At 45.2% G+C, this 13374-nt stretch overlaps 1 protein-coding gene across 2 annotated transcripts in view; it reads right to left on the bottom strand.

Moving 5' to 3' along the window:
* LOC121571206 (protein FAM53B) overlaps positions 1-13374 on the bottom strand; it is a 45129-nt gene that overhangs the window by 11302 nt on the left and 20453 nt on the right. For both annotated transcript variants that reach the window (XM_041882545.2, XM_041882553.2), the window contains exons 2-4: positions 9193-9450; positions 8487-8541; positions 5319-6169 (exon numbers count right to left, since the gene is read on the bottom strand). In XM_041882545.2, the coding sequence (XP_041738479.1) occupies positions 5319-6169; positions 8487-8541; positions 9193-9273 (987 nt within the window). In that variant the 5' untranslated portion in view covers positions 9274-9450. The remainder of the gene's footprint in view (positions 1-5318; positions 6170-8486; positions 8542-9192; positions 9451-13374) is intronic.

Raw genomic sequence — 13374 nt, 5'->3', positions numbered from 1 at the left:
CCACAGTCTCAAAGAAAACCATTAGTAACACACTACGCCGTCATGGATTAAAATCCTGCAGCGCACGCAAGGTCCCCCTGCTCAAGCCAGCGCATGTCCAGGCCCGTCTGAAGTTTGCCAATGACCATCTGGATGATCCAGAGGAGGAATGGGAGAAGGTCATGTGGTCTGATGAGACAAAAATATAGCTTTTTGGTCTAAACTCCACTCGCCGTGTTTGGAGGAAGAAGAAGGATGATTACAACCCCAAGAACACCATCCCAACCGTGAAGCATGGAGGTGGAAACATCATTCTTTGGGGATGCTTTTCTGCAAAGGGGACAGGACGACTGCACCGTATTGAGGGGAGAATGGATGGGGCCATGTATCATGAGATCTTGGCCAACAACCTCCTTCTCTCAGTAAGAGCATTGAAGATGGGTCGTGGCTGGGTCTTCCAGCATGACAACGACCCGAAACACACAGCCAGGGCAACTAAGGAGTGGCTCCGTAAGAAGCATCTCAAGGTCCTGGAGTGGCCTAGCCAGTCTCCAGACCTGAACCCAATAGAGAATCTTTGGAGGGAGCTGAAAGTCCGTATTGCCCAGCGACAGCCCCGAAACCTGAAGGATCTGGAGAAGGTCTGTATGGAGGAGTGGGCCAAAATCCCTGCTGCAGTGTGTGCAAACCTGGTCAAGACCTACAGGAAACGTATGATCTCTGTAATTGCAAACAAAGGTTTCTGTACCAAATATTAAGTTATGCTTTTCTGATGTATCAAATACTTATGTCATGCAATAAAATGCAAATTAATTACTTACAAATCATACAATGTGATTTTCTGGATTTTTGTTTTAGATTCCGTCTCTCACAGTTGAAGTGTACCTATGATAAAAATTACAGACCTCTACATGCTTTGTAAGTAGGAAAACCTGCAAAATCGGCAGTGTATCAAATACTTGTTCTCCCCACTGTATATACAGGTCAGTGCCAGTACCTTATTCAATGTGCAGGGGTACTGGAGTGGTTGAGGTGGTTGTGTACATACAAAGTGACTGGTAGTATGATATACATGTAAACAGGGCTGAAAAGTGACTGGTAGCAGGAATATAAAATACTTATAATATACTAATGGTAATATATACATAGAAACAGTAGTAGAAGATAAAATATAAATATTAATGGTAATGGCAATCAATAATCAATGGACAGCAGCATAATGGAGTAATAAATCAAATCAATAATCATATTAGCAGCAGCGTAGGTTGAGGGGTGGGTAAAGACCTGTGGATGGGCATAGAGTCATTGTGGATAGTATGTGGGAGCGGGAGAGCAGTAGTTGTTAGCCATTTTACAGTATTTTGGCCAGGGGATAGAAGCTGTTTAGGAGTCTGTTGGTCTGAGACTTTATGCACCGGTACCACTTGCCGGACGGGAGCATGGAGAACAGTCCATGTCTCGGGTGGCTGGAGTCTTTGGCAATTTTTCTGGCCTCTCTCATCCAGTGGCAGAGGGAGGTGTTCAGTCCCAGGGTTTCGAGCTTGGTGATGAGCTTGGAGGGCACTATGGTGTTGAATGCTGAGCTGTAGTCGATGAACAGCATTCTCACATAGGTATTCCTCTTGTCCAGGTGGGAGAGGGCAATGTGGAGTGCAAATTGGAGTTGGTCTAGGGTGTCTGGGATGATGGAGGTGATGTGTGCCATGACTAACCTTTCAAAGCACTTCATGATTACAGATGTTAGTTGCTACAGGACGATAGTCATTGTGGCAGGTAGCATTACAGTTCTTGGAACAGGAATGATGGTGGTCAGCTTGAGACTTGAGGATTACAGACTGGGACAAGGAGAGGTTGAAAATTACGTGAAGATGCCTGACAGCTGGTCAGTGCATGCTCTGAGAATGCGCCATGAAATACCGTCCGGCCCCGCGGCCTTGCGAGTGTTGACCAGATTAAAAACCTTAATTACGTCGGCTTCGGAGAGCGAGATCATCCAGTACTCTGGTGCGGTGGGGGCCCTAGTGCACGGCTCTGTGTTGTTTTTGTCGAAGCGTGCATAAAATGCATTGAGTTAGTCTGATAGAGAGGCATCGTTGGGCAGATCACGGCTAAATCTATCTTTGTAATCGGTAATGGACTGTAGCCCCTGCCACGTGTCGAGCGTCGGAGCCGGTGTAATAGGATTCCTCTTTGTTTCTATATTCTCCTTTTGCCTGTTCGATGGCTCTGCTGAGGTCGTAACGGGACTTATTGTACGCGTTCGTTTCCTCAGTCGTAGCCTCTATGTTGGCTGCGATAGCCCTGTGTGCGGTAACTCTGTCCTATAGTTTAGCGCATACCTCTGTGTTAATCCAGGGCTTTTGACTGGGGAAGCAGCTGTGGGGACAACGTCAGTGATGCATTTCCTGATGAAGCCCGAGGCGGAGGTGGTTAGCTCGTCGATGCTATCAGCAGAGTCCCAAAACATATTCCAGCAAAGCAGTCCTACAACATAGCCTCCAATTCGGAGGACCATTTCTCTACGGAGCGCGTCACGGTACTTCCTGTTTGAGCTTTTGTTTGTACACAGGAAGCACACCCCTCTGCGTCTGGCAAACCCCTCACCCCTAAACCGACATTACACAACTTCCAAAGCAATAATCAGTACAAATACAACAACCATATTCATAGTTTCATACATAAAGTGCGGTTATATGGAGCTACCGTACATTTGTAGTGCTATATACGGACTGTTTCTGCTTGTGTATCAGTATTGCAGCCAAGTTTATAGTACTGAGTCAGACTCAATACCTTACCTAAGCCATACTATACTCAACAGGACCAAGTTTGATCAAGAGTGACCGAGTTTGGGTGTGTGCATCTGTAACAATGTGTGTGTGTATGTGTCAGTGTGCTTTCGTGACCTACAGTATTCTGTGCTGTGAGAGAGTAAATTGGTAAGTGCATATCTGGTTTCATGCGTGTGTGGTGGCTGAAACTACTGATAAAACCTGCACCACCCGATCTCATCAGTCCTCCTCACACAATGCTAAAGCATAGTTGAGCAATCCCAACCCCAAACAAAAACAAAGTAATAAAAAACTAGCCGCCATTCATTATTGGTACTATCCATGTGAAAAGAATAGCCTGTGAGCCATTGGAGAGGCGTACTAGGTAATTCCAGAGAGCGGAGGTAACTGGTGCAGATAACGAAAATGCTCTTGGTTTTTCCCTCTTAGTGGCTGGCATGGACACAGGAAACATGCTAGGCTCCATTACTGAACACTTGATGATCCAACCCTGGCAGGGTTGAGGAGGGAGGAGAGGCACAAAGTAATGATATCAGCTAGCTACATCAGTGTTTACACTGTGCTAGTCCTGGAGGACCCCTATATGTGCTGGATTTAATTCTAAACTGTGCTATCTCAGCACATTCTCAAGGGAGACACCTTCGTCAGAGGGATAGAGCTAAGTGAGCCAGGCAAGTTAAGAGAGGGACTGCATATAGTGCTGTATCATCATTAATTGGCTGCATTCAACATCTGATTAATGTGCAAAATTAGACTGTATCCATTATGCTATCCATCCATTCTACATGAAGCAGGCTGGAGCCATCAAGTAGTAATCTCAGAGCAGTTCCACGACTTCCTATGACGTTACACAAGCACAAACAAGCCTCCTGCAGGCCAGGCATAATGTGATCCAGCTAAAAATAAAAACCTGTGTGACTAAATAGCTTGATCATTAATCAAATCTCCCTCCCCCACGAGTCAACCACAGGAGGGAGGGATAGAGTGACGGAGGGAGGGAGGGAGAGGGAAATGGATTGTGTGGGTTCAACCTTTGCATCGTGTGTTTACCCAACAGAGTCAATGAAATGATAACTGGAGCCAAGTGTGCTAGAGCATGGCGGTGCGAAGCATGACCAAACACAAGGAATGCTCCTTAGTTAACGGCATTTCCCAAAGGGAAGACTTTAAAATATTTACCCCCGCACTACAAACCATCGACCCAGAAAAACTTAATACAGCCTGATTTAATCCCCCAGATCAGACACAAAGAAAGAAGCCAAATTATGTTTGAAGAGCTCTTGAACATTCCCCATCTCTGAACAGAAGTATACCTTTGTTGGTCATTTTGTTTGGTCTGATCTAACCTTATGTAGTCAGGTTTTTAAAGGTATTAAGGAGTTTAAAGACTTGAAAGTTGAGCTATATATTTTTTACAGTACACAAAACAATTAAGTTAAGGTGTCTTAATACATCAGTGGGTGCACTCGCCACCACACGCTCCGAACCGCCGGCAGGGCGAAGCCCCCTGCCCCCTGCCCAAAGAGATTTTCCAAGGACGGGAAGGACCAAGCCCCTCTGGACACCCGGGCGGGCAAGGAAGCGAGCGCACCCACAATCATCAGGACCAGCACACATGCCCTCTACAGCTTGATTTATTTAGGTTATGTTCTATGGCCCTCAAACTCAACTCTGGACCTCAAGCCAATTCCACTGCGTTTTTTCAGGGACTGATTTAGACCTGGGACACCAGGTGGGCGCAATTAATTATCAGGTAAAACAGAAAACCAGTAGGCTCCGGACCTTGTAGGGTAAGAGTTGAATACCCTTGATCTATGGTTTACACGTGTTCTGATAGTGTCCCAGAGACCATCTAGTCCATTGTCATAGTCCTGGAGGCCGCTCCTTCCATAGTCCAAGAAGTCCTTTAACCAAGTGTCCGTGCTGAAACACTGAGGTTTACGCACTTTCCAATCATAAGAATTGTCCATTTTACGGATAGTTGGGCCCGAGCAATGATGTGTTGCGTGGTTCTAGGTTGGATATTACCCACCTTACTCCCTAATAGGCACACTACAGGAAACAGTGGGATACATACATTCAAGATTTCAGACGACATATCAACTAACTCAGTCCAGAATCTTTTGAAAGCTGGACATTTGCAGAACAGATGCATTAGTGTACCGACCTCACCACAGCCATGCCAACACAAGTCTGAAAGGCTTTGCTCCAACTTTTACAACTTGTGTGGTGTGATGTATGCCCTTTGTAAGATCTTCATTTAATCCATTCTTAATCAAGATGAGAAAATAACGATGAAGCTCTGTGAAATGTCTTAGTGTTCTGATTTGAAGCATCTCTCTTTGGTGTAGAATGCACATTTGACTTTGGTTCTGTTTCCCGGGAAACACACTGTCAAATTCTAAACTCTTACAAGTTTATTTATGATGTCATCATAATATAATGAAATTCCACTAATATGTTTTGATCTAAAGTTGCCTTTCAGTAATTTGGCATTGACAGACACTCTGGGCAGACTATTGAGGGGTGTGTGTGTCCATGGTTACTAACCTGGGTCATCTTGGCCAGGTCCAGGGAGGGCCGTGGTTCCTTAGCATCCTCTGGTCTCCTGCGCTTCATACCGATCTTCTTATTGTTCAGGACGCAGGGCTGGGACTTGCTCCGCGACAGCCCCCCAGTCCCCCCTGCTCTCTGCCCAGCGCGTCTCTCAAGCTGTGGGTTGCAGTCCGGTGAGCTGGCCCCCTCTCTGTGGTGGTCTGGCAGGCTGATCTGCTCATGGGACAAGGAGAGGGGCCTGAGGGAGTGGTGGTTGGAGGGGGAGGTAGGGGAGGCAATGAACAGGGGGTGAAGGGGCAGGTGGTGGTTGAAGCAGGGCAGCTCCAGGGTGCCGTCTGTGGGGTTGTTGGAGCTGGATGGCAGGCTGAAACTGGAGCTCCGCTGCATGGCAGGAAAATGAACCCCTGAAAAACTTCCACCACCTCCTATTCCACCTCCTCCTGAGCAGCGCTGCACACTCCCCCCGCTGTGGCACCTCCTCTTCTCCACCGCCGTCCACACTCGCGACCCCTGAGGTCTCCATGACGACCGGCAGCCCCCAAACTCTTCGGAGGAGAGTGAGAGTGAGCGGCACTGGCGCTTGCTAGGGGGCGCCGTGGCAGCTGAGGTGGAGGTGGCGAGGGCCAGGGACTGGGTGGCTGCCAGCTTGGCATCGCCCAGGTTGAGATCTCGGATGAGGCTGGTGATGGCGGTGGCGGTGCCCACCTCATGGCCCCAGACCCGGCTACTCCGCTGGCACTCCTCGGGCAGAACGTCCCACAGGCTCTCCAGACTGGCGCTGGACTGGCAGGGGGTCCCTCGCTGGATGGCACAGCCTCTGCCCAGGTCCAGCCACCTGTCTGCCTCTGGAACACAAGGACACAGAATAAATACATGAACACACACATATGAACAGACAATTAAACTCAGATATGTTATATACTGTATATATAATCTAATTTGACTTAATGTAATTTCCAAGTGGGCATATAAATCCAGACAGAACAGATGGGAAGCTTGTCATTTGAAATCATTAGTATCATAATACCTCATAATGCTCCTCCTATATTACTTGTCCCCCCTCTGGCAACATAAGCTCCCATTTGCCATCTCATGGGGTTTTGGAAATCCCACTTTATCTCCTCTACAGAGGCTATGTCAAGATAAAGTGTAGCTTTAAGTGAGGCAATAACGACAGGGAAAACAGGGCTAAGCTTCCAGGGTGAGGTTCAATGTGCAGTGTGCATCTTCTTCACGTAGGGCCTCACCTTAGGATGATCAACCCAGTAAATAACCACACACGCATGCACATGCACACACACACACACTTCAGAAAACAATAGACAGTAAGCAGTAGCAGCTCTTGATTAGTAAGACAGTACAGTGTGTCCTGGTGAGTATCGTCAAATCTGTAGAAACTCTAAAAGAGAGAGATGGAGCACATTACTCAAGGTCTAGATTCTCGGTAAAGGTGGTTTAAGACAGGATAGTAAAAAACAGCTAGCTATAGACAGGGGATTGGTTCAACCCAAGCTACACTGCTTGACAGTACACTATCTGAAACAGAGCTGCTAGCTCCTGAGTTGGGTAGATCAACAGTTGCATTATGGCTGGCAGGGAAATAGTCTGAGCTTATTGGTATTACAGGATTCTACAAGCAACCTGGCAGCCTCTACTAGACACGTAAATGTCAAATGACAACATACGTGTGTCATTAATCAATCACATTTTTTATTATATAGCACTACAGTTGTCACAGAACGCTTCAGTTGTCACAGAATGCTTAGCTAACCAAACTTGGCACGGTGGTGTTTGGCCAACAACGGTACCAGTCACATAACAAACACTGACTTTCAGGTCTATGAACTGGCCAATGTTGTGCCACTTGTTTGACTGTTGATGGGGGTTTCTCCAACTGAAAAGTTAAGTGCAGACAAGTTTAGACTGAAGGAGAACTTCCAAAAGTCCTCTGACTGGGAAATATGTCTTAGTCCGAAGGCTGGTTTGGTTAGAAAGATAGGCTAGCTAGGCTAACTATTCTTTGATGGTGGCTTCCTCCATCAATGACAGAATTGCAGCCTGACTTGATTGGTTTAAATTCAGACAGAACTTGTCAAATGACTATGCCAACATTACTCATCACAGGCACAAAGGAAGAATATGACAGTCCAGTGGGCAAAACACCACACTGGTTCTGGCTAACGTAGCCGCTACTGATCTCAAAGCTAGCACAGAACTCTATTGATACCCAATTGGCAACCAGGGGCTCATCTCTGTCCAAATCCATCCCTTCAAATGCTACTCTCTTTGGTGGGCAGAAGTATTTTTCAGTCCCAAAGAACAATGGACGGGGGCTATGACATGACCTGACAAGAATGTCAAGAATACAAAATGACAATAGGAGAAAGAATCTAAAAGAAATAGCCTCGCACAGTGAAAAATGTGTTCAGCAAAGGACTGAAATCCCACCAAGAGCCATATAATAGTATACTATGTCTTGTAATGTCAGCTGTAACAACAGATACAGTAGTTGTAGGACATATGCAATGTGCATCCCTTTGTTTTACCCCCTCTCCGGTACATGGGACAGATGACAGGGCGGGTCTAATCGGACTCTTATATACAGTAGCTTGTCTTTCAACACATGGGGTAAGGAGTGTGATATTCAATGAGCCAAGGAAATCATTGACAAAGGCAACACAACACTCAATTACTTTTAAGTCCCATGAGTGCTCCCGAGTGGCGCAGCGGCCTAAGGCACTGCATCTCAGTGCTTGAGGCGTCACTACAGACCCCCTGGTTCGATTCCAGGCTGTATACCGGCCGTGACTGGGAGTACCATAGGGCGGCACACAATTGTCCCAGCGTCGTCCGGTGTAGGCCGTCATTGTAAATAAGAATTTGTCCTTAACTGACTTGCCTAGTTAAAGGTTTTATAAAAAAATTAAAAAAGTGCACAGCTCTGTGTGAAGGCAGGTGCACACTGGACATGAAAGAAAAAGAGAGGAGAGTGACAGAAGGGGATCAGCAGAAACAGTTATAGAGGAGGGGAGCTTATAACAAGACATAAAGCTGGTGAACAACACAAAGAAAATGAAGATAAAGCCTGATAGAAGACGGTAAGAAACGTAATGGTGAGGATAACAGAGCAAAGGCCATAGTCTGAGGGATGGATGCACTCACCCACAGTGCCACAGGAGAAGAGGGTAGTCCCTCTGCTCATGGTGTGGAGCTCACGCTGTTGATGGAGAGATGGAGGAACAGACAAAGAGGACATGGCTTAGACTATCAGACTCTAAACATGTCCGTACATAACTGTTCAAGCATCGAACATGAAGGAGCACCTGCGCACACACACACACCTATCCCCTATCCCTGTTTGTCCTAGAATGTACAGAACAATTCAGAAAAGAGAACAAACAGGGTGGTGCAGGCAGGCTCATAGAGAAATAGGGTAAAGGGACAGAGTCATTAACGTTACTGGGAGACACACTAGGTTCATCGTCACAACAATACAGTGTTATGTCAGCGCTGCTAGACACCTTTCAGTACACACTGGTGGCTATAAAGAGGTAAAACTACTCAAATGGGCCCCATTTCTGTTGAAGCCTTTTCACCCAAATTGCTTGATTTGAAAAGCAGCCCTTGTATGTCATCGACTGCTGAGATAGAATAATATACAATTTATTTAGAAGGGCCAACCTAGAGGCCATATCAATTAATTTAAGACCTTGGTGGCAAGCACCCTGCCAAAAACTACAATACGCTGTACTGTAGAGAAGGCAGTAGAGAGCCCAAGACTCATGTTTCCATGGTCAGTTGAGAGAGAGGCACCTGTAAGGTACTTGTTACAGTTCTTTAGTTATAGGTCTAGCAGAGTTGTACTCACCAGCAGTAATTCAGTGTCCTTGGACCTTACATCATCGACACCCTTCTTATTTTCCAGTGTTTTTGAGAATATGATCACCATGGTAGGGCGCAGCTCTGCTCCAGTCCGTTCCAGTGCAGGAGAAGGCCGTGGGAAGCCATCTTAGGTGAGGGCGGAGGGAAGACGGTCTTTTGGGCAGGTTGGATGGGCAGATGACCACCTTCCATCTGCAGAGTGTCCTCGGGTGGTAGGGGAGCGTCTCTCACTCTTCAGCCATCCCTGTGCAACAACAGACAGAAAGAGAGATGTGGTGAGCACACATTACACACACATATTTACAAATCCATAAAGTGCACGCCTGCGTGAGTGCATGTGGGCACACGTGTGTGAGCACGTCAGAATTGCAGTACATGTCATGATTACATTTTTCTATCAAACCCCAACAGTGTGTCCCCAGGCGCAGGGTGAGGAGGACAGCAGGATTGCTCCTCGTGGGTGTCTGTATGGCAGGCAGCAGGCCTAAACACATACAGCACACTGGGCTTGGACAGCACATACAGAGTACACCACAGTATGTGCTGAGTCCTCCTTTACATATGTTTAACTCACAACACTAGGGAGCTAATCCAAAACAATATAGTTGAATCCCCCAGACAGACAGAGCTAGGCTATATCAGGAATAGCTATCACAGCAGTGACCTTGGGGTTGTCCCGACCACACGCTGTAAAACAGCTGATTAGAGAGGACCAGGCCTGATCCTCTAATCAACAGCCTACTGACTGCTTTCAGATTCTACTGTGGGCCAACAGACACAGCTACCACAGCCTCCAGAGCTTCTCAGCTAACCCCATGACCACTCTGGGTTCTCCATAATATATGGTTGAATGAAGTGGGAGGAGAGAGAGCATGTAAAGGGTTGATGACAGAAAAAGGATGGGGCCAGTTGGAGAGGAAAGTACTGGACGGTGAGATTGCATTGATATACTACATGACAAAGAAAGGCTTGCCAACTGTGGGAAACAAAGAAGGTGACATGAGGCCTTCACGGGTTATTGCGGCTGTCCTCCACCCACAGGGGCCAAAGAGACCAGGGGCTCTGCTCTCCTCTCTGGCCCCTTGACGGCATGTAGCCTCCTAATGTTTCATGTGGGCCAGCCCAGCCCATGCAGGCCCACTGCCGGCATATGATTCCCATTATCTCCATGTAACCCTGGGAGTCAGTGGAGCAGGACTGGGCCTCATGAGGCTGGAGGGGGCAGTGGAGCAGGACTGGGACTCATGAGGGTGGAGGGGGTGGTGGAGCAGGACTGGGTCTCCTGAGGCTGGAGGGGGCGGTGGAGCAGGACTGGGTCTCATGAGGCTGGAGGGGGTGGCGGTGGCGGGAGGCAGGGAGAGGTAGAATGTTCTTCTTTATCTGGCAACTCAGATTAGTTTACTGATTAGTAGTGGCACAGAGTTATGGGTGAGACAGCACCGCGGTGGAGTGTGTGTGTGTGTGTGTGTGTGTGTGTGTGGGGGGGGTCTTAACAGTGGACCATGTGAGTGATGGGGTCAGGAAGAGGAAGACAAGTGTCCACCAGGACCCTAGACCACTGAGGTGTACACATGCGTGTGTATGCATATGTTCGAGCATGTGTGTGTGCGTGAGTACAAGCATGTGTGTAGCCTAGGTGGCTACGGGGGGTCATGGGAGAGGGCAAACACAATGAGAATTACCCCCTGGAGCCATGTGATCCGATTCCACATGATGCAGAACCAGGAGCACCCTGGGACTTATGTTGGCAAAATTAGTCAATTGGTCAATGCTTACTGACTCATTTTATTTCAAGTATGGGTCGCTGGAGCCCAATATGGTGACCGGAGTATGGGTGAGTCGGTGTGTTGAAAGGAGTGGTTGTATGGAAAGCGAATCAGCTAATTGAGCAGATTTGTTGCCACTCGAGACCGTTTTGCTGCTGCATCATGGTCATGTCGCCGACGGTATTAATATTGATAACCATCTAGATGTCACCTTGATACATACAGTACATACGGTCTACTACTCAATAGGGAGGGAATGAACGGCAACAACACTGGGACACAGTGCCCTTCGTGCACGCTTGCCAAGCACTACTGTCCGCCAACAGCTTGGGAAGTAGCTACCTAGTAGCCAATATCAGGGTGACAGTCACAGTAGGCACATGCATAGAACGCATGAAGCAACAGTACACCCATCATCAGTACTTACATGACTGAAATTGAACAATTATTTGTGTAAAACTAAGTGTGAAATAAAAAATTGGAAGCCCCTTACACTTCAGTGTTGTGATGATACTTTTTCTAATCTCTTTGGATTACAACCAAATTATGATAAATGTACTATATTACGTATTGGATCACTAAAAAATAAAATTTTTACATTACCATGTAGTTTACCAATAAAATGGTCTGATGGATATACTCGGAATACATATCCCAAATGAAATAAATGATCTCACTCCAATACATTTTAATAGAAAGTTAGCAAAAATAGATAAGATCTTGCTACCATGGAAAGGTAAATACCTGTCAATTTGTGGAAAAACCACCCTGATTAACTCTTTAGTATTATCCCAGTTTACCTATTTGCTTATGGTCTTGCCTACACCTAGCGAACAGTTTTTTAAATTATATGAGAAAATAATATTCAATTTTACTTGGAAAGGCAAGCCAGACAAAATTAAACGGGCTTATTTATATAATGAATATGAATTCGGAGGACAGAAATTAATTAAATATTAAAGCATTAGACCTATCACTAAAAGCTTCAGTCATACAAAAGTTATATTTAAATACAAACTGGTTCTCTAGCAAATTAGCAAGATTGTCTCACCCCATGTTCAAGAATGGCCTTTTTCCCTTATTCAGATTACAACCTCTCACTTTCAGTTATTTGAAAAGGAAATAATCTCCCAAATATCACTATTTCTAAAACAAGCCATAGAAAGTTAGTTGCAATTTCAATTTAATCCTCCAGAAATGACAGAACAAATAATGCAACAAATATTGTGGTTAAACTCAAATATACTAATTGATAAAAAACCATTATCTTTTGAAAAAATGTTTAAAAAAGGTATAATCTTCGTAAATGATATCATAGGTAGGACTGGTGGAATTATGTTGCACATGCAGCTAACAACAACATATGGAAATGTCTGCTCTACCCAAAATTACAACCAAATAATTGCAACATTACCGCAAAAATGGAAGAGGAAAGTGGAAGGGGGAAAAAGTAAGGAACTTGTCTGTCGGCCCTGCATTAAAGAACATAATTGGTTAAAGAAAATTGTGATAAATAAAAAGGTGTACCAGTTTCATTTAAGGACCAATGGATTGACAGCCGTCCCATACAGATAGCAAAATAGTTGGGAAGAGATTTTTGACGTACCGATTCCATGGCATAGTGTTTATGAACTGATACGCAAAACGACGCCGGATTCAAAACTTTGAATTTTTCAATTTAAATTATTATACAAAATTCTTGCTACCAATAGAATGTTATTTATATGGGGGATACAATCTTCCCAGCTCTGCAGATTTTGCTGCGAAGAGACACAATCATTAGATCATTTGTTTTTGTACTGTCCATTTGTAGCTTGTTTTTGGTCACAGGTCCTGGAATGGCTAAAGGATTACAATATTTACCTGGAGCTCACCCTGCAGATAGCACTACTGGGTGATCTGAAAAGTCATAGTCAATCGATCAATAATATAATAATACTTTTAGCAAAAATGTTTATTTTCAATTTACAATCTGTAGAAACAATGAGAATAGAAGGGTTCAGAACTTTTGTGAAACATCACAGTACAGTTGAAAAATATATGGCAAATAGAAATCCAATATGCATGGTGTTAAGAGATAGATGGGAGGTGTTGAATGGAGCTGAAGGATGGGACTAATAACAACTAATAACAACAAGATAACTAATGTAAAGAATACTGTGTCCATAATAAGTATATAGGTTATAGGTTGAGAGCTTTTGTGAAAGAGCACAGTTAGAAAGATATGGCATTTAGAAGCAAACCGGATGGACATCATGAAAATGATCAGAGAGGTTAAGGGTAGAGGAAGTTCAGGGTAAAAAACAAACAAAATAGAATTATTGTCAAATTGACTGTGTCCATAAAATGTATATAGTATGTATAAGCTGGAAGTAGAGGCCTAAGCTTTGTTGTTCACTAGT

The sequence above is a fragment of the Coregonus clupeaformis genome, chromosome 1, assembly GCF_020615455.1.
Source record: "Coregonus clupeaformis isolate EN_2021a chromosome 1, ASM2061545v1, whole genome shotgun sequence".
Lineage (NCBI taxonomy): Eukaryota > Metazoa > Chordata > Actinopteri > Salmoniformes > Salmonidae > Coregonus > Coregonus clupeaformis.
Note: the sequence above shows the minus strand (reverse complement) of the source record. Positions and strands in the feature narration are given on the sequence as shown.